General features: G+C 39.5%; 1 protein-coding gene across 7 annotated transcripts in view; it reads left to right on the top strand.

The window, feature by feature from the left end:
- Positions 1 to 21,786, top strand: part of LOC26514435 (Down syndrome cell adhesion molecule-like protein Dscam2) — a 1,172,063-nt gene that overhangs the window by 680,895 nt on the left and 469,382 nt on the right. The window contains exon 12 of one of the 7 annotated variants that reach the window (XM_044715443.1): positions 9,550 to 10,125. The exons of the other annotated variants lie outside the window; for them this stretch is intronic. Within the exon in view, the coding sequence (XP_044571378.1) occupies positions 9,550 to 9,614 (65 nt within the window). The 3' untranslated portion in view covers positions 9,615 to 10,125. Of the gene's footprint in view, positions 1 to 9,549; positions 10,126 to 21,786 lie in introns of those variants that run through there. 7 annotated transcript variants of the gene reach the window in all.

The following is a 21,786-nucleotide window of genomic DNA, read 5'->3' as shown; positions in this document are numbered from 1 at the left end:
TTCAACCCAGTCGAAAGGTAGAGACATCTGTTAGAATCATTTGGAGTTAACAAATAATTGTGACTGTCAAATAATAACAGCAAATAATTAGCAATAAATTAAAATTGCGACTATAATTTGAGATTTTAACTATCCTATCTCTCAAATCAATTATAATCGGTTAAGTGGTTTAAGAGTCCATTGAAGACAAACAACACGTGACTCGAGATTTATATATATTAAGATATACCCACAGCTTTCGATAAGACATGTTATCGATAGTCTGCATACGAATTCTGACTACCTATGGGTGATTCGTAACCCCATATGGCAATACTAGAGTGGTTCATCTATCCCCCGCTAGATGGCGTATTCTTAAATCCCTTCTTTTCAAACCTAGCCGTTACAGAACCAACGCCCATTTTAAAACTTAAAGAATCATTAATCAATCAACAAACAAGATATTGTCTACAAATGGATTGTATCTTATAAATACAATAATACTTATAGTTATAAGCATAACAATTTATAAAATATTCACTTATTGGCGTCTAGTATACCACAAGGAAATTGTTGTTAAATTCCACAAGGATGTTGATGTTTCTAAAGGAGGGGCGAGTGACATATCTGCAACTACCATAGATAATAAAACACCCATAAAACCAGTATACCCTGCCATATGTAGACTTAAACATCAAACCCTTTTTGATGGGTTATAATAAATTATTATAAATTTGCTTTTTGCAAATTTATAAACAAAAGCCCATCCTGGGAACCTTCATGTCAGCATAAACTCTGACCAATCAAAATTATTCAACCAAAGTCCATCTATGCTGCTAGCTTCGCTGTCACCGCTAAAAGCCACAGTCATAAGAAAATTGAAATTGTAAAATCAGTTTATAATCCAATAGGATTGGATATAACGGATATCTTGATATACACATAAAAACTAAATTTATAAAAATAAAAATCTTAATTTAAATTTTTTTTTATTTTAATCGGGAATTAAAACATATAATTTACATATAAAATTTTTCGACTTCTGCGTGTGGGTTTTGATTGAGCAAGTGGATTTCGTCCAATCACACATTCGGACTTGAGCTTTGGTTCCTAAAGATAATGTTTTTCAATTGGGAATTGATGCTTCAGTCAAAGGGTCAAAATGGAACATTCTTTCGGTGACATCAAAGCTATTTGACCCCCTTGGCATATTGAGCCCAATACTTACCAAAGGAAAGATCCTGTTGCATGATATGTGGCTCAATAAGCTAGATAATTCTGCACTGCACCTTGAAAAAGCGTGAAACAAAATACAGCTTTCTTTGCCGCAGTTGTATCGAGCTTCTTGTTTCTAAGATTCAAGAGTGGTCTGATAATAGCACGTGGCGCTATATACCAACTAAACAGAACCTGGAAAATATAACAGAACCTGGAGACGTAAACGAGTGTGTAGATGGTTCATAGATTAACAGGTTCATAGATTTTAAAAGAACCGAAATATAAGTTTCCAAAGCGTCCAACAGATCAAACAGAACGGTCTACCAGAACTTCTACAGATGGAAGCAAAGCAAATCATATGATATTTAACCTTAGATCGAATTCAATATCTCCCCTATTAAATGTCACCACTTCATTTTCAACATGATCCTAAGGCCAAGTAGATATAGTTGATGTACGCAACTATAGTCGGGTACTCCCGACTTTTCTTTCCAGTTGGTAGAGTTGCTCCATCTGCCGATGTCTAAGCTAACACTACATTGAGGCCAAATAAGCGTATACGTCGCGATCGCCGTAGTTATATACATCAAATAACATAGGAATACTACATGACACAATATAAGCTTACTATTTACAGTTGATAAGGTGCAGCTGAGTAGAAAATCGTAGTGTAATAAGGTGGCCCTGAGAGCCAAAGCTAAGAAGCTCATTGCAACCAGGGATTTTGCTTAACGGACTTCACAACTTCTGGAGGAACCTTGGAAGATAAGGCTTATCCTTAAATAACGGAACAGGACTAGCAAAATGTAATAGAATGTGGCCCCTTCCTTTTGAAATTCAAAGACTTGCAGACTCGCAATGCCATCTACCAAAACGTTAAGGAGTGGATCATTCAATACACATCGCCACTTAGTATACAGTCATCTAAAGGTGATCAAGTGACGACAAATAACGATTAGTCGTGGTTGCCATGCCTTTGACTAGTTAGGGCATAAATATGCGAGTTGAGTTTATCGGACAGCACCCGGAGTCGTTTCAAGAATGCGGCTCTGCCAGGCCATATCCAAAATTTAAAATTTCGTTGTGGAATAATGGAATATGTAGTGGAATAGGTATATGGTCATGCCGTATGAATTGCTGTTGCACTTCAGATAAATAATTTGGAGCATTTTTTGGGAATTATATTTGAACTTGAGTTTTCCAAAGGCTTTGTGCTTATATATTTCTACCAAATCATATCTATCTTAATATATATAAATCTCGTGTCACAATGTTTGTCTTCAATGGACTCCTAAACCACTTAACCGATTATAATAAAATTCGCACACCATGTGCAGTTCGATCCAACTTGAGAGATAGGATAGTTTAAATCTGTTGTTATTATTTGACAGTCGCAATTATTTGTTAACTCCAAATGATTCTAACAGATGTCTCTACCTTTCGACTGGGTTGAATAAGTAATCAATAGATGGTAAATCTACGAACGTGTCATATAAGCTACAATTTAACAGCATAATTGCCACGTGTTGTTGACGCTATAAAATTAATTAAATTTATTTTGTAGTGAACGAAATACAGTATAATTCAATTAATTCCACTTTTTAAATTTTTGGTGTTAGTATAGCCGGCCATGTGTTACTTAGACTGAAGTGTAAATTGAATTCATATTATAACTAGATATTGGGAACGGTAAAATAGAACTGCAACCAAATACGCAATGTATTCAACTACCAGACAATTTTTGCACTGTTGTTTAGGATAAAAATGAATTGATTCAGAGAATTTTCAGAATAATTATTTGAATCATGAATGGCTTAATCAACGGGCGATTTTGGCAGCCAAAAACGTTAATGTTGACGAAATTAGCTTCCAGGTACAACAGTTGTTACCAGGCGATCTGATGTCTTTTAAATCAATCGATACTGTTGTTGATGAAAATGAAAGTGTAAATTTTCCGATTAATTTTTAAATTCATTAGATATCCTGGAATGCCACCGTAGATTCGATTAAAGATTGGTTCCCCTATTATTCTCCTTCGTAATTTGAATCCACCTCAATCATGAAACGATACGCGTTTCACCGGAACAGATCCCCGGAAACATTCTTGAAGCAACCACTTTGGCTGGGAAGTTCCGTATAGTGGTTGCAGTATTCAGTATTCCGATGATACCATCAGATTCTACCATACCCTTCAAAAGGCTACCGTTTCCAATTCGTTTAGCTTTTGCCATGTTTATAAATAAATCTTAAGGTCAAACAATGTCCATTTGTGGTTTAGATTTGAAAAATTCATGTTTTTCTCATGGGCAACTATATGTATGTTGCGTTTTCACGTGTTGGAAAACCGTCGAATCTATTTTTGTTAGGTAAAGACAGGTTAACCAAAAGCATTGTGCACCTATTGGTGTTAAATTAAATGTAAAGTATTTATAATTCAAAAAAATAGACATTAATGTTTAAAAGTTTAAGACTGTCTGCCTTGCCTACCTCAGTTAAAGCGTCACATATTATTTACTGTATATATTTTACTGTAATATACTTTATTTGTTATTTAAATTGAATTTAAATGGAAATAATAAATCTGATAAATTTTTATTTTGATTTCTGCTTAATATCAAGTGTAAGAACATTTTAATTGATTGTGTTCAACGTACTTCCCCTTCAAATCTCAGTCCAGTGAATTTGTATACCAACATCAACATTTTCATCTTTGTTCGTAAATAATTTCATTGTACTAAAATGTTATAGTAGTAGAAAGTCAAATAAGGAGATCACCATTTTTTTTTACAAATACCATCTGTGTGAAAAAGTCACAGCAACGCGTGCATAAGTTACCCGGCACATTCGAGCCCCTCCCTTTGCTCAGCATTATTCGCCCCCTACTACTACTACGCCCTGAACTCGACCCCAGACTCTTAAACCCGAATCCACAGCATAAGCAATTCCCAATATTCAAGTGCTGTGGGTTCAAGTACATCCGGGTATGTCACAAGTGTGCAACTATGTACGCTGACTAGAATGTTGCGGGAGAGCTGACACACACTCTAAGTGTTACGCTGACTCTTGACACCGGATAGCTGACTCCACACCCGCTGACACCACACACGCCGACACCACACACGCTGACACCACATATGTAAATGGAGTGGGAGATCGGCCGATATCGAACTGACGATCGGAGGGTCACAACTCTGGGTTGTCAGTCTTCTCCGGACCACAGAACCACGAAGCCGAATCCAAATATTCCTAAAATTACTTTCCAATTGTTACATTTAACTACTATTTCCAATCACTAATTAAGGACTTGACGAATGAATTGTTAGCTTAAGACTTGAACAATAAATTGTATCAAACCATGAATATGAACGGACTTCTAATCATCAGGTGATCAAGGGAAGTACACCTTAACTGGCCCCCGAGCAGATAAGTAGAGTGAAACTGTATTATGAGTGCTGAAAAATGTTTTCCCAAGGAAAAGAAAAAGAAAAAATCAATCAAAAATCAAGAAAAAAGTGTAAAAATATAGAAATCTTTCTCAAAAAAAAAGAAAAGAAAAGAGTAACTGAAGATTTTCTCAGGAAAAAAAGGGGAAAAATAAGTAGAGAAAAGTATAGAAGTGCAAAAGATTTTTTTCGTAGTTTTAAAAAAAAAAAGGGAAAATGGATAGGAGAAAGTAAAAATATAAAAAAAGTAGCAAAGTTTTTTTCCAAAATATAAAAATGAAAATAGGAAAATAAGTAAAAGTAAAGTAAAGGTAAAAGTATAAAAATAAAGAATACAGTAGTCAAAGTAAAAGTAAAAATATAAAGGTATGGAAAGAGAGTATTAATACAAAAAAAAAGAAATATATAGGAAAAGGAAGGGAAAAGAGTGGGGAATGTAAGATCAAAAATGGGAATGAAATATAAAAATGAAAATGAAATCGAAAAATTACAAAATGTTGCATATGAAACAGAGTGGAAAAGAGTGGGGAATGTAAGAACAAAAATGAGAATGAAATTTAAAAATGAAAATGAAATCGAAAAATTACAAAATGTTGCATATGAAACAAAATTAAAAGAAAAAGAAGAAAAATATGTGTTGTGATAAAATAATGAAGCAATTACCCACCGCGGCGGTTTGCTACCATAGCATATTCGCGGGTGCTAAAATATTGCTTCATATAAAGTAATAAGAGAACCACCGCGAAGACATTCGCGAGTGGCAAGAACTATAGCCAAAAGTAATATAAAAAGGGTTGTGTTGTGTTATAAAAGTAAAGAAACGGAATTACCCACTGCGGCGGTTTGTCACTGGCATATCCGCGAGTGTTAAAATATTGCCGTGCATAAAAAAATAAAGAGAACCACCGTGAGCATATTCGCGAGTGGCAAGAAATATAAACCAAAAAATAAAGATAAAAAATGGTGTGTGGCAACCTACTGGAAACGCAAAGAGGTGTGGAATGCACCCAAAAAAAGCTGCCCAGTGGGTTGTGTGTGCAACCGTACCTGAGTAGGCCTGCGGGCTAAAACGGAACAATGGGCGCGGACCACCGCGCCCAGTACCAAGAAAATAAAAAAACACAAGACAAACCCAAAACCAAAATTTACAACGCATAAACAAAAGAAAAACTAAAAGTTCGAAACCAAAAAGAAAAACTAAAAGTATGCAACAACAAGAAAGGAAAGCTAACTTCGGGCGGAGCCGGAGTTGATATACCCTTGCAGTTCAGTCGCTGTCCGCTAGGTGGCGCCACGCATCTTATATTATTAGATATATAGTGGATCGTATATAGTCGGCCGATCCTTATGAAATTTGGCATATTGAATTATTTTGCCCAAAGAGTAATCTGTACCAAGTCCCATCTTTCTAACTTAAAAAACACCAAAGTGATGCCAATTCCGACCGTTCTATGACAGCTATAGGATATAGTCGGCCGATCCTTATGAAATTTTGTACATAAGATATTTTGGTCAAATATAACATGTGTGGAAAGTCCCAACCCTCTAACTTAAAAAACACCAAAGTTATGGCATTTCCGATCAATCAGTTATATGGCAGCTATAGAATATAGTCGACCGATCCCGGCCGTTCCGACTTATATACTACCTGCAAAGGAAAGAAGGATGTGTGCAAAGTTTCAACTCGATAGCTCTAAAACTGAGAGACTAGTTTGCATAGAAACCGACAGACAGACAGGTGATCCTGATCAAGAATATATATACTTTATAGGGTCGGAGATGTCTCCTTCACTGCGTTGCACACTTTTGACCAAAATTATAATACCCTCTGCAAGGGTATAAAAAAGTGAAACTTAAAGTATGCAACAAAAAGGGAAAACTAAAAGTATACAATACAAAAGTATACGAAATACTATACGAAAAGTATACAAAAGTATACGCAACAAAACACCCTACCCTACACCCTATTACAATTAAATAATATTATATTCTGCTATTCCTCATTGTTGAGCGATCAGCTTTTTGATAGCGACCGAATTAAAGACGAGATTCAATTGTTTATATTTAATTTATTGAGCTAATTCCGCACAATAAAACAAATAGCGGCCCGTCAATAACAACTCTTCAACTACAACAAGAAGAAGAACAGCTTTGGCGCAGAAGCTCTTCCAAAGCTCCCAAAAGCGCATGCGCTACAAAAATGACAACAAAGTGCATGCGAATCTGGGAGTCAAAAGAGAAGATTAAATGCCGCTGCAGATGAACAAATTATCAATATTCTAATTAGCCTATCTGGTGGCTGCTTAGCCCAACATCCTCCCCCCTATTGAAGGGTGGGCCTTCAATAACAATTTTAGAAGGGCAGCAGACACGTCTTTTTCATTAAGAAGATTTAGAACTCACAGGGCGAACAAGGCACACCAACTTCTTCCAAACTCTTGACCATGCATTGCTCCCCCCAATAGACCAATGCGGGAGTCGAGTTCTCCTAACGAGTGCAGGGGGTCCGGAACGTTGATTCTTCTCCTCTTCTCCTTCTGCATAGGGCAATCCAGCATCCCGCGATAGTCCATTGCGTCCAGAAACTACCCATCCAAATAGTGTATTTTGGACAACTGGGAGGCAGTGACCTAATTGGATTTGGCCAACTGACAATAGGTTGAAGAACAGGCTGGCTCCAATTAGCAGGTCCACACCTTGCGGTCTGTGGAAGTTGGGATCAGCCAGCGCTACGCCGTGAGGAATCTTCCATTTCGAAATATCAATTTTAAGGCTGGGCTGACAGTCCGCAATATGAGACACTATAACCGCCTCTAGGTTCGCACAATATGTGGTTAGTCGAGACTTCACACACACATTAACGGAAGATCCATCCGTAGCAAACTCAGTGCCGCCGAGACCGGCGACCGCTACACAGCTTTTGGTGCGACGAAGCTGAAGTTGACTTGCCAGCCGCGATGAGATAAGGTGAACTTGTGAACCAGAGTCCAATAACACCCTGCAAGGCAGGAAGGCACCTGATCGACCACGGATGAGGATATTGGCGGTTGGCAGAAGCACTTCAGTAGGGCGATCCTGCGTCAAGACCGTGTTGATTGACTGGGAAGGTGGGGTAGCAACGGCAACACCAACGGCGGAACCCAAGCTTCGTAGTGGTGGGGAATTGTTTGAGCTGGGCAGCTGCCCGCAATGGTGCAACAAAGCATGATGTCGGCGATTGCACTTTGGGCAACGGGCAGCTGAACATCCGCGTGCAAAATGACCATCCTCCAAACATACAAAGCAGCGGGTCAGCCGTCGCACTTCGTCGTACCGTTGACTAAGTGGCAAGGCAATGAAGCTTGGACATGTAGGAAGCGGGTGCGCCAAAACACCACACAGGGCGCATAGAGCTGGACGGGCGTTGATAATCATGCATGACGATCGGTTATTCGAAGATCTCCCTCGGCCCACTTGGTTAGATGGTGGATACGCAGCCAAAGAAAAGTCGACGCATTCAAGAGTCCGGCACCTTTGCTCCAAGAATCGTGCCATGGACTCCCAAGACGGAAGGCTGTCGTTGTTTCCGGCGAGAGTGTCTTCCCACTTGGCTCTTGTGGCCGGATCCAACTTCTGAAGGACAATCTGGATGAGCAAGCATCCTTGGATCTCGGCAGCTGATCCGGAACTCATGAGGGCCCGCATATGCCCATTGAACCGATCCGACAGCTCCCGCAACGTAGCAACAGAACCTGGCTCGACCACACGAAGCTGCAGGATCTCGTTGATGTGAGACTGGAAAATTAATCGCCTATTACTAAACCGATTGCGCAATAGGTCAAGAGCCACATCGTAGTTCGCGTCAGTAATTTCCAGCGCTCTCACCGTCTCCAAGGCTGACTCGCGCAGGCATGAAATGAGCCACCGGAGCTTTTCCATATTTGTTAGATGCGGATGGCTGTCAATCGTGGCCTTGAACAGGGCGAAGAAATCCGGCCAGTCAACATAGCCGCCGCTAAATGTTGGCATCGGCAACGCTGGTAAGGAGGGGGCTGGCTTGTATGGCATGGGTGAGACACCGGCACCGTCGAGAAGTGTGGAGTGGGCAGCAATTCTAATGGAGTGCTTGGCAACCTCCACCTGAATGTCCACCTGCACATCAGTCGCCAGCTGCGAGAATCTCCAATAAAGGTCACTCCCGATCTCGCTGAAGTTAAGCTCCTCCAACTCTTCTTGAAGCGCGGTGAACCGCTCACGCAAACGCTTCTCCACTGACTCCAGCGCCACAATGGTGCCATCCTCATTCCGCGCTGCAGCCTTCACCTTATGATGCAGCGCCTCCATCTCCTGTCAGGTCACCTCTGCTCTTCTCCGCAGCATCCTTTCCCGGCTTGCGGCAGCAGATCCAATAGTTCCACATCCAAACTCCATCCCGCAAATCTCCAGCGCGTGTGAATCAAATCGAAAACCAAGAGATGTTTGTTATTTTTTTTTTGTTTATGAGGTTTTCGTACCGCAGTTTTTTCAGTTTCTCGGGCAATTAAACTGATTGAACTTCGGGCGCGATCACGTCGGGGTCACCAATGTTGAGCGATCAGCTTTTTGATAGCGACCGAATTAAAGACGAGATTCAATTGTTTATATTTAATTTATTGAGCTAATTCCGCACAATAAAACAAATAGCGGCCCGTCAATAATAACTCTTCAACTACAACAAGAAGAAGAACAGCTTTGGCGCAGAAGCTCTTCCAAAGCTCCCAAAAGCGCATGCGCTACAAAAATGACAACAAAGTGCATGCGAATCTGGGAGTCAAAAGAGAAGATTAAATGCCGCTGCAGATGAACAAATTATCAATATTCTAATTAGCCTATCTGGTGGCTGCTTAGCCCAACACTCATATTTAAAAAAATTTCTTTTTCTCATCATCAGAAGAATTTGAAGACGAACACGAACACTTCAATATTGATACACAAATACTTGTAAAGGGTGAGTAAAGCGCTTCCTCCCTTCCTCCTCAAAGATAATAAATTCAGATAAAGATTGAATATTCCTTTTGACATAAACATAATCATTAAAAAATTCAAACACCATTTACAAATACCAAAAATTATATTGCAAGGAAAAAACAAATACTACAAATTATATTGCAAGAAAAAAAACAAAAAACAAAAAATTACAACCACCCTTTACGAATACTAAAAATTATATTTCAAGAATTCAAAGAATTAAATTCCTTACTTACTTATTATTTTTATACAACTTACACGTCATTCTCTTGGGGCCCCTTGGCATAGGTCTATAGTATTTTTTCTGAATAAAACATTTTCCCCTCCCTCTTGAAATGGAAGAAATCAAGGCCACCCTGCAAAAATTCGACGAGAGCCTTAAGACCCTCTTAGATCAGGTTGTAGCAGTTAAGGAGGATATTAGGAAAGTCGGGACGAGGGTAGCCACACTCGAACAAGACCATGAAAAACGTAATCCCGCGGTGATCCAACCCGCTCCCTTGGTCCGTCCGCGCACCGAATATGAATTAAAAGAAACTTCTACTTTGCCAGATTGCATTAAGGAACTCCAGACTTTTGAGGGGGAGCCCGGGAGCCCGGGAAATATGTGTCCTGAATAATTGTCAATGATTATGAAATCATTATAGGCAAGCAGTTGTATAGGACCATCATTCTTTATATTAGACAGAAAATAAGAGGTGACGCCGATTTGGCGCTTTCTTCTTACAATGTGGAAGACGATGATTGGTCGGAAATTAAGCGGGTCCTGTCGCTTCACTACGCCGACAAGCGAGACGTCCGAACCCTTGAGTATCAATTAAGCCAATTGACACAGGCAGGTAGAACTCTAGATCAATTCTACAATGATGTCAATAATCACTTTTCCTTGATCCTAAACAAATTAAAACAATCAGAGCACGCGCCTAACGTGGCCAGCGCCCTAATTGAGATGTATAGGGACAAAGCACTGGATGTTTTTGTAAGAGGGCTCAACGGCAATGCCTCTAAATTACTGATCATCCGGGGTCCGAAAAATTTGCCTGAGGCATATTCCTTTTGCCTGGAGCTGCAAAATGTATCAGTCAGAGGAAATGCACGTATGGAACACACAAATAGGTTCACCCCATTTTTTCAACCCCGCTACCCAACAAACGCGTCACGCTATGCGCCTCCAATAGCCCCACGGTTTTCGCCTTCGTTCCAACCACCAGTGAGGGCACCGGTGGGCGCAACCTTTAACGATAGCGATACCTCATGTAGAAGCACCAATCAATGCGTTTAGGAATCAACTGATTTTTGATGAAAACCAGCATGAGTACTCATGCGAGCACCCACATGTTGGTTATGTCCGTCACTTAATTCCACTTAACGATGAGACTATGTCCGATTTAGTAAACATTCTCGAAAAATATTTAAAACCCTCCATAATTAATGGAGTAAAGATTGCCGAAACTTACCTCCCATCCTTCCAATCCATATGCTTTGAGAATTTAAAGCTGTATAAAATTCGAATAACGCAGAGATTGGTAAAGGATTTGTCCGATTCAGAGCAGATTTCTGAGGCAATAGAAAACGAACATCGCAGGGCCCACAGAGGTCCAAAAGAAGTCACCATCCAAATTCTTGAGAAATTCTATTTTCCCAGAATGACAAGTAAGATTCGTGCTCAGTTGTCATCGTGCGACTGCTGTAAACGATTCAAATATGAGCGTCATCCCAATAAACCAGAATTGCAACCGACACCCATCCCAAACTACCCATGCGAAATATTGCATATCGACGTGTTCACCTTAGAAAAACGGGTTTATCTAAGTTGTATCGACAAATTTACAAAATTCGCCAAACTTTTTCCCCTACAATCCAAGGCATCAATACACCTCCGCGAAACACTGTTAGAGGGGAAAGATTTCATTCAACCTTCTTGGAAATTTTCCGGTGTTTGAAATTTGAACATCCAAATTTCACGAGTGCACAGTTAGCACTGATCGCTGTAGACAGATACAACAACACTGTCCATTCAGTAACAAACAAAAAGCCCGTCGACCTATTTTTAAACCGCGCATCGCGCATCAATTATCAGGGATTATCAAACTTCAAGGAAAAAACACTTGAAGACGTTAGAGGCCTGATCGAGCGAAACCAGACTATGGCCAATATAGGACATAATAAAAACAAGAAAGGAAAGCTAACTTCGGGCGGAGCCGAAGTTTATATACCCTTGCAGTTCAGTCGCAGTCCGCTAGGTGGCGCCACGCATCTTATATTATTAAGGCCGATCCTTATGAAATTTGGCATATTGAATTATTTTGCCCAAAGAGTAATCTGTACCAAGTCCCATCTTTCTAACTTAAAAAACACCAAAGTTATGCCAATTCCGATCGTTCAGCTATAGGATATAGTCAGCCGATCCTTATGAAATTTTGTTCATAAGATATTTTTGTCAAATATAACATGTGTGGAAACTCCCAACCCTCTAACCTAAAAAACACCAAAGTTATGGCATTTCCGATCAATCAGTTATATGGCAGCTATAGGATATAGTCGACCGATCCCGGCCGTTCCGACTTATATACTACCTGCAAGGAAAAGAAGGATGTGTGCAAAGTTTTAACTCGATAGCTCCAAAACTGAGAGACTAGTTTGCGTAGAAACCGACAGACAGAAGGACAGACGGACATGCTCATATCAACTCAGGAGGTGATCCTGCAAGGGTATAAAAATAGGACCGAACCTAAACAGTACGAGTCGGGGGATAAGGTTTTCGTCGCTGATAAGCAAATTAAAACTAAAGAGAAACAACGTTTCAGACCAGAGGAGGTCCAAGAGAATCGCGGAGTGACGATAAAAACTAAATCAGGGAAAATCTTACACAAAGCAGACTTGAGGAATTGAAGAGCGCTTTACGACTCTCTCTTTTTTTTAAAAAAAACACACAAAACACTTTTTTATTTTAACACTCTCACAAAACATTAAACGTAGAATAAGATATTATAAGTATGAATAGTATATACACAAGCTTTTCTTTCCTTCTCGATCAATGCCCTACAAGCCTCACAATCGTCGGTCTCACATCAGCCGCACGCATATTCTGCCAACTTGCCAAAACGGGAGTGACGAATTCGAACCTCCTGGATCATGAAGAAATTGAAACTATACTCACGGAAGTCAACGATCTCCCGTACCAAAACGCTGGGGAGGCAGTAGAATTTTCCCGGCCAACCGTACTCTCCAATGGCACGACGTTACTATACATTCTAGCCCTGCCCAAAGTATCTAATAGGAGATACGAACTTGTACGCTTGTATCCAACGGTATCAGGCGGAAGACAAATAGTGCTCGAGCACCAGAAGCTCGCACTAAACGGAGAAGAAACATATGCAGTAGTGGGCAGCTGTTCCTCCATCAGCAACATTACAGTCTGCCCAGAAGAGGATTTAATAGCTTTGGAGGAGAACTCATGCATTCCACGGCTCCTGAAGGGTGCCCATGCATCCTGCTCATACCTTCGGAGCAACGAAGAGGTCGTGCAGTTAGTCAAGGATGGGACATTATTCCTCTCCAATTATAATGGATCGCTTGCAACACCCGAAAGAGACTACCAACTGGAAGGGACGTTCATAGTCCAATTCAACAATGAAGTCATCACAGTCCGGAACAAAAAATTCACCGCCTATTCCGCAAATCACCCAATGGCCTTACCACCAGTGCTGACCAACATTACGGTAACTGGCTATAGACCTTCCCTTGGTTACGTTGATGGCGTTAACGCCAAGACCTGGAAAACCCAAAGAGGACATCGACAACAGCCCACCATTCTGTTAATTGATCTGCGGGACGCAGACTTTTAGAGGGGGAGGAGTTATCATCCGGCACATTCGAGGCCCTCCCTTTGCTCAGCATTATTCGCCCCCTACTACTACTACGCCCTGAACTCGACCCCAGACTCTTAAACCCGAATCCACAGCATAAGCAATTCCCAATATTCAAGTGCTGTGGGTTCAAGTACATCCGGGTATGTCGCAAGAGTGCAACTATGTCACAAGTGTGCAACTATGTACGCTGACTAGAATGTTGCGGGAGAGCTGACAGACACTCTAAGTGTTCTTGACACCGGATAGCTGACTCCACACCCGCTGACACCACACACGCCGACACCACACACGCTGACACCACATATGTAAATGGAGTGGGAGATCGGCCGATATCGAACTGACGATCGGAGGGTCACAACTCTGGGTTGTCAGTCTTCTCCGGACCACAGAACCACGAAGCCGAATCCAAATATTCCTAAAATTACTTTCCAATTGTTACATTTAACTACTATTTCCAATCACTAATTAAGGACTTGACGAATGAATTGTTAGCTTAAGACTTGAACAATAAATTGTATCAAACCATGAATATGAACGGACTTCTAATCATCAGGTGATCAATGGAAGTACATCTTAACTTATATATGTGTATATAAAACGGATATAACCTGTCGAGCAGCCTTGATGTCCCTCGAGACTGTCTTTTCTATCTGACCCTCCATAAGAAAGGTACAGCCAGGGAAGTGTTGTTGTAACAAGTCAACTCAGCTAAGATCATAAGATCTGCTTGAAGTCTAAAGTGCGTGCAGATTACCCAGAAGGGAAATTCCCTGGCATCTTTTAAACCATCCTGTGGCTCATCTGGTTGAGTTTTTAAAAAAGTGTTTTTTTTTAAAAGGGTATTGACTCAGGTTTTCACATTTAGGCGGCCTACAAAAATTTGTAGCCTGCCACTCCAAATCGTCGGTATTCCAAAGTCCAACTAGGCGTTCGAACGCCGCTTCAAGCGCCGTTTCCCTATCTCAATACACTGGGAAAAGGGAAACATTGGAAAAGTGGATTCAGGAGTCTCTGTGCAGCCCATTAGGAGCCGTCAGCAGCATTAAGGTTCAATATGAGCATTAAACGTTAAAAGCATCAAAAACAAGAAGAGCAAAAACAAAAGAAAGGTAAAAACTTATTAAAATTAATAAGTTAAAGTAAAGTTTTAAAAGATTAAAAATATTATATTAAAAATTTTCTCACAGTTTCTTATGTTCTACGCTTAAAGACAACTAAATAATGTTATGTAAAATTGAATTGCTAAAAATTTCTCTCAGTGCGGCATAAAAACATTGAAATATCACTATACATTAAAACACATGCTTTCGAATAAATAGAAAAGAATAAAAAAATGGAAAAATTACTGAAATTTTGAATAATAAAAAGTATAAACTAAGATTGTAATTAAATGTAAGCTAAATTCTATGGTGGAAAAACGCAACTTAGTATCTGTCAAGAAGTATGTATACGATAAAATTCTTGCAAGTAGAAGTAAAAGCTCTCATGTAGAATACTAAGAAAAGAAATTATATTATGAGATCGCGTAAATACCAATGAATAATTCAGAAAGCATTATATGAGAATTTGTAAACAGAGAATTAGCCTACATCTATTATCGTAGATGAGAATTAGTAAATGAAGAGCTGCTAAAAATAATGTAAACGGCGAGTGCATATTGTAGTGATAAGCAAGATTACCTTAAGGTTGGTTTTTGTGCTATTCCCTTATGTCTAAGTTTTCATCTGCAACACTCATGGAAGCGCTTTCATCGATGGGTCAGCAGGTGAGCGATTACGCTAAATAATGTTTTGGTGAGTGTTGGCACAACAACAAAACTATGTTATATGCATCAGCTGCTCTGCAGACTCTCTTGTCTTAATACCATTTCATATCTTAGAAAAAAACAGAATGATATTCATTCAACGTAAAGTAAAGTAAAGTTTAAAATTTAAAAGTAAACACAATTAAAGTTAAAAATTTTTTTTATATTTACATTTTCTTTGTTCTCATCTGAAATTCAGTTTGAAAAATTTTCGTAAATCTATTTTTTTTTGCGCGGTTCCCACTGCATACGTACAGCCCACCTCCCGTCCAACCGACCGCGGGACGCTGCCGCGTGACGTACGGCTCGAATCGCGGGAATAAAAACTATCAATTTGAAATGTTCCGTTCAAATTTATTAAAACAAATTCTCGATCTTCTACTGATTTATAAAATTTACATTTATGAATAACAAAATACGCACACATATACTCATACATCCTAAGATAGTTTGTATTTTTAATTATAAATAAGCCATATTTTATAATGTATGAATAATTAACCCTGTGCCCCATGCTGATCGAGAAGCCGCCGTAGAAACTTGCTAGAAAAAGGGGCCTAGCAAATATGATAGACGGAAGTATAGGCCATGGTAGGGTGGGCCAAAAACGCCCCAATGCAACCTGTGGGGTGTAAGGTTGTTTGTTATTTTGGTTCTTCATGTGTCTCTTAACCCTCTCTATTTTGCTGTGTTGAGCTTATCTCTCTTTTTCCGGCCAGAATGGCAAACTTATTTCGCACGCATATTTCGAATATTTAGGATTCTAAGAGCACCCCAAGATTGCAGCTCATTGAACACCACTAAACTTGCCGACGAGAAAGCTCAGTCAGGACTAGCATCTGCTCTAGGTTATCCGTTACAGTTCATGTAGAGTTACATTGGTACTTGAACATATTATTTTATATTCATTTATAACCTTTGAAGTAGTGAATTTTATATTTATTATTTCAAGTGTACATTGGCTTAATTGTATAATACTATTTCCTTGATTTGATTTATTAAATAATTCAACATTTTGGTTAATTTGCGTTTTGCTTAAATTATATGTTATAACAATATACGGATCAATGTATGTTCGTCCATAGAGCGTTGTGCGGCCACTGCTTCCAATTTGAACTCGCGGGCATAACGATAGGTCCCGGAGTCGTAGTCAAAGAACGTAAAAAAGTTTCGACTTAATGTACCTGGATTCTGAACCCGATCAGTCCGGGTTGACCGACGCTTGCTGTGATCAGGATGGAGTTGAAGTGAGATACTTGAAGTTCTAGGTTGGTTCTCCTTAAGTACAGATGGTACCGGTCCTACTTGTGTTCCGTTTCACGGGAGCAACACTCGAAGTAGGTTGGCAAACGGGTCCTACTTGTGGTCCGTTCGATGATGGTCCGTTTGCACTGGAGCCACGCGAAGTAGATAGCTTTAAGAGAGTCCTACTTGTGGTCCATTTTACACAGGATCACTCGAAGTAGGTTGGTTTTAAGTGCCGTACCTTTGCACTGAGTAACGAACCGATCTACTCTGTATTCGCAACTACCTTTATTTCAGAAGAACAATTCTTATATAAGATGCATTGCTTGTACATGCATTTCGGCTTAGCTAGCTGGCTTTGTTTGTCATTCTTCCCGCTGATACGGCTGATTTCCGCTTCTGGCGCCGTATACTAGTGCTGGGTTATTAGGTTGGATATTGTTTCATGCTTATTGTTAATTATTACTAGGTGTGCCAATTGGTTAGTGGGTCTGATTATTGTGTATTGGGACATGCTTATGACCATTGATTAGATCACATTACTAAGTGTGAATATAGGGTAGTAGGTCTTGGCACTAGGTGCCAAGTATTTGTATTTAATTATGTATTTTAAAAATTCGTTTTTTGACAAATTGCTAATTGATTGGTCATATATCTGGAAGCGTTTAATAATAATTTTCGTATTTTATAAATATGTGGTGTTGAGAAACAGAATGCATTTTGGCAACTTTGTATATATGTATTCATGCTGCATAGAATTAGGCAACATGAATCTCGTTTTCTTTTATCATATCGTAAGAAGTTATGTACACAAATAACCATGGCAACGCTGATCATCGCGTGATCATTTTCTTATTTACTTGACTTGATAATTTCCCTACTAATACACATATACATATAAGTATACATACAGCGTCAATGCGCAGCGTCGCATTTAGATTTTAAGGCAGTTATTCTTTAGCCGTCAATCAGTTAAAACCACACCATATACAGTCCACTATTAAAGAATATTTTACTAAACAAGTTAAGAAGAAGTTTCATTTCTGACCAGAAACGTTTGGTCCTTTGAGCCGGATTGACTGGTAGGATAATTCATCACTGAAGGGTACGATCACGAGGATCGTGTCCTTAGCTGAGCGTTTGTTTGCAACACAATCGAAGGATGGAATTGATATTTTGCTGGAGCGACTGGATTTGGCACGGAAAGAGTTCGAGAAGCTTGGGGTCAAGATATCCCTTCATGATGCGTACGTAGATCCAGCCGACGACAACGAAGAGTACGAAGGAAGGAACCTGAGGGCAAAGGAAATACTTGTCTCTGGAAAGCGCCCACTGGAGCCACAAACAACAACTCAATGAGCAATGAGTCAATGCCATGTAATGAAGATGCACTTATCCGGTTACTGCAACAACAACAACAGATGCTGAAACGAATGGCTGCTTATGAAGCAGCGATAATCCTTGTGAGGGTACGAATAAACATAAACAAAGAAGACCAATTCTAATAATGTAATAGTTATATATAGTATATATATCGATATATATATCGATAGTTATTAGTCGATAAACATAAGTCGAATAAAATAAGTCGATAACAGATCGCTGTTACATCCCTTTAAAGCTGTTAAGGCGAACTATCTGGCAGCTCCGTATTCTGACAACCGAATTTCCGCTCAATAAAATTGTTCTTTTGCGATCATAACTCACAAGTGAACAGTTGTCCATATCACAATAATACAGGGAATAATATCACCAAACGTGGAAATTGTTAGAGTACCTAATACGGTACACGATTGGGACTTGGAGCAGCAGCGGAACATTGGCCGTGAATGTGCACAGCAGTTCGCCTCTGCACGTGTGTTTGTGGTTGTTGCGGAAAAACCTCTAGGTGAGCCAACCAATATGTGGCCAATTAGGATAATAATAAAAGTGTTCTAGGTAATGTTACAAAACCCCCCCAATCGATTGCGTAGCGCCCACCAAAAGCCTACGGCAAGCAATGTATCGAGTTTCGACCCAGAGGTCTACGGCGGAGTCACCGCGTGTATCTTCGGCCAGGCATCCAGGAAAAGCTTTCCTCGATCAGCCCTTAAACATGCGCGAATCCGGTCCAGACTCGAACCACGATAGGCGAGGTCTGGGGCCGGAGACGTGTGCGTGATTGGGGCCGCAGTGGATCAGGAGCGGTGCTGGAACCTGGCCAACCAGAGGCGTGGAGGTGAACATAACCTGACGCAGAACCTCATATTCATGTAATTCAACCTCGGCCATGTGATGGGCTAGGTCGACGAACGCAGAGGCAAACATCTTGTCCGTAGTGACGATTAAACAACAAGAACAAAAACCAGTAGAGAAGCGCGATAAGCTGTGCCACGATTAGCGTATTATTTAGTAGAATTTAACTCTTTTTTTTTTTATTGTTGTAAATTATATTGGATCGAACCAAGACTCATCCTCTTTTCCTGTAGAGCATTGATCAATTGTTGGCCACATGTACACCAAAACACCTTGATTTATTTTGAATTTAACCCGTTCACCCAAAACATCCAGCGGTCTTGTCTACAGGCCTGCGGACTTCGAGGCATGGTTGCGTGAGTAAATATTTCGACTCGAACATGTAACAGTGCCTCCATAGGAAAACGTATGAATATTAAGTCGATATCCCAATGATTGGTTAGACGTTGTTCTACCTTAACTCCTAATTTACTACATATATATATATTTCTTTATCTACACATTTTTATATTACATTCCAATTTATTAATTAAGCTGCATTAACATCATTTAGTAGAATTAGGAACAATTAGGTTAAGCATGCAGTTTGAAGAAAAAGCAACCATGTTTTTGTAATGAATTTGGATATTTGAAATGAACTAAATTTTAGTTTTTTGGGCACCTGAGCTGAACGATTTCACTATATATGCGTAAGGGCAGCAACAATTCGTTGTTGATTCTTTACAGGTAGCTCGGGTCAAGCAGAAGAAGTTCTTAGTTCTTCAATAGCAAGGTTTCCTGACTCGAATTCGTATCCTTCCAAAGGACTGTACTCTGTCCTAACTCTGTCTACAAATTTTTATTGTGTGGCGGTGATGCTGATTAGGAAGTAACCGACCCCCTTGCCTCTTCCCTGAGCTAGACCGTTCCCGTAGGCAAAATATGCAACGAATCGGTATCCACTTCACATGACGCATGACGCAATGGGTGCGGTAGCAACGCATAATGAACTACCGAAAATTCAATTAAACGTTTTTCAGGAGACTACAAGGAATGGCCTGCATTTTGGGATATTTATAAAAGCACTATACCTAATAAGCGACAACTATTAGATACACAGAAGTTTCACTACTTGAAATCATTATTGACCGATGATGCGGCGAATTTAAATAAATACTTCGTGCGTTGGACACAATTGGAGAAAACACTCGTGATTGCTGGATCATTTTTATATATACAAGCTGCCGGCTACTATCGACAGTGGATCTGAGTTGTCATACGTTTCGGAACGTTCGTCAACGCACTTGGGCTAGCACATTCATCATGACGAATTCTGGTATCTGGAATTTCTTCTACCAAGGCTGAGGCAACCAGAGGACTCACTCAGCTACATCTCAAATCTAGAGTTTCGGACAACACTCTAAAGGTTACTGTACACGTTCTCAGTAAGATCACATCATCGCTGCAGAGGCACCATGTCGATCCATCATCATACAAACTTCTTTTCAGTGGCCCCGACAGACATTTTATTAGGCAGCGAATACGTTTAGACCACGGGCCAAAAGATGCACAACATGGGCAATCTTATTGCGATATCTTTAACATTTGGATGGGTCATCACATCGGTTGGAATTAATCAATCTCCAGCAACTACAACGCTATTTTTCACATACAACATTGACACTACACTACAACATTTTTGGGAAATAGAAGAAGTCAGCTGCCAAGTTAAGAAACATGTTTCAGGACGGTCCTGTTAAATGTTAAATCTGTTTCTATTATATGTTCAAAACGTATCTATTGCAGGTTTAGCTTGTTTAGTAAAGCTTTACAGAAATTGTAGATAGCCATGACTTTTTGAAAATATGAGATTAAAAACTAAAAAAAAAAAATATTGTTTAACCACCTATAATAAATTCAATAAAACTATTTCGAGTTTTCCCTTAAATATAAAATTAAAACATTGTATGATCTACTTATTGAAATAAAAAAATAAAAATCTTCCGCAGGAAAATGATTGGGTAAAAATCATAGAAGACCAAAAATTAATGTAGAACATCGAAGATTACAACTTTGGATGAGTATTCCAAAGAAATGGTAACTGCTAGATACCATTTATTAATTTTAGTTGGTACACATACATTTAAAAAATGATATGTACTAGAAACAATGATGGTAATAGCCATTACACGGCCTACATAATTCAATATATGGTAAAATTTGATCAATTTCTTCTCTTAGGTGTACCGCGGAAACTGTGGGTGATAGAACCTATTTTTGTTCTGGACTTTGGTTAAGGGGAGCTAAAGGTTATGGAGCAGGTAAAATTATGCGTGGAGAAAAAAAAGTTGGAAATTGTCGGCCTGTGTATTTTGCCGATTGCATTAAATTGGAATGTCAGCAGTTCTTGCTACTGTTTCAGTTGGGTGTTTCTGTAATTTTTGCTTCTTTAACTCATCGTTCTTAATGTAGGCTATGACCTAATATTTTCTTTATTAGTTATTTATGGTGCTTGTGTTTTTATACCCTTGCAGAGGGTATTATAATTTTGGTCAAAAGTGTGCAACGCAGTGAAGGAGACATCTCCGACCCTATAAAGTATATATATTCTTGATCAGGATCACCTCCTGAGTCGATATGAGCATGTCCGTCTGTCTGTTTCTACCCAAACTAGTCTCTCAGTTTTAAAGCTATCGAGTTCAAACTTTGCACACATCCTTCTTTCCTTTGCAGGCAGTATATAAGTCGGAACGGCCGGGATCGGTCGACTATATCCTATAGCTGCCATATAACTGATTGATCGGAAATGCCATAACTTTGGTGTTTTTTAAGTTAGAGGGTTGGGACTTTCCACAAATGTTATATTTGACCAATATATGTTATGTACAAAATTTCATAAGGATCGGCCGACTATATCCTATAGCTGTCATAGAACGATCGAAATTGGCATAACTTTGGTGTTTTTTTAAGTTAGAAAGATGGGATTTGGTACAGATTCTATTTTGGGAAAAACAATCTGATTTGT

This window comes from Drosophila ananassae, chromosome 3L (genome assembly GCF_017639315.1).
Source record: "Drosophila ananassae strain 14024-0371.13 chromosome 3L, ASM1763931v2, whole genome shotgun sequence".
In the NCBI taxonomy this organism is placed as follows: Eukaryota; Metazoa; Arthropoda; class Insecta; order Diptera; family Drosophilidae; genus Drosophila; species Drosophila ananassae.
Note: the sequence above shows the minus strand (reverse complement) of the source record. Positions and strands in the feature narration are given on the sequence as shown.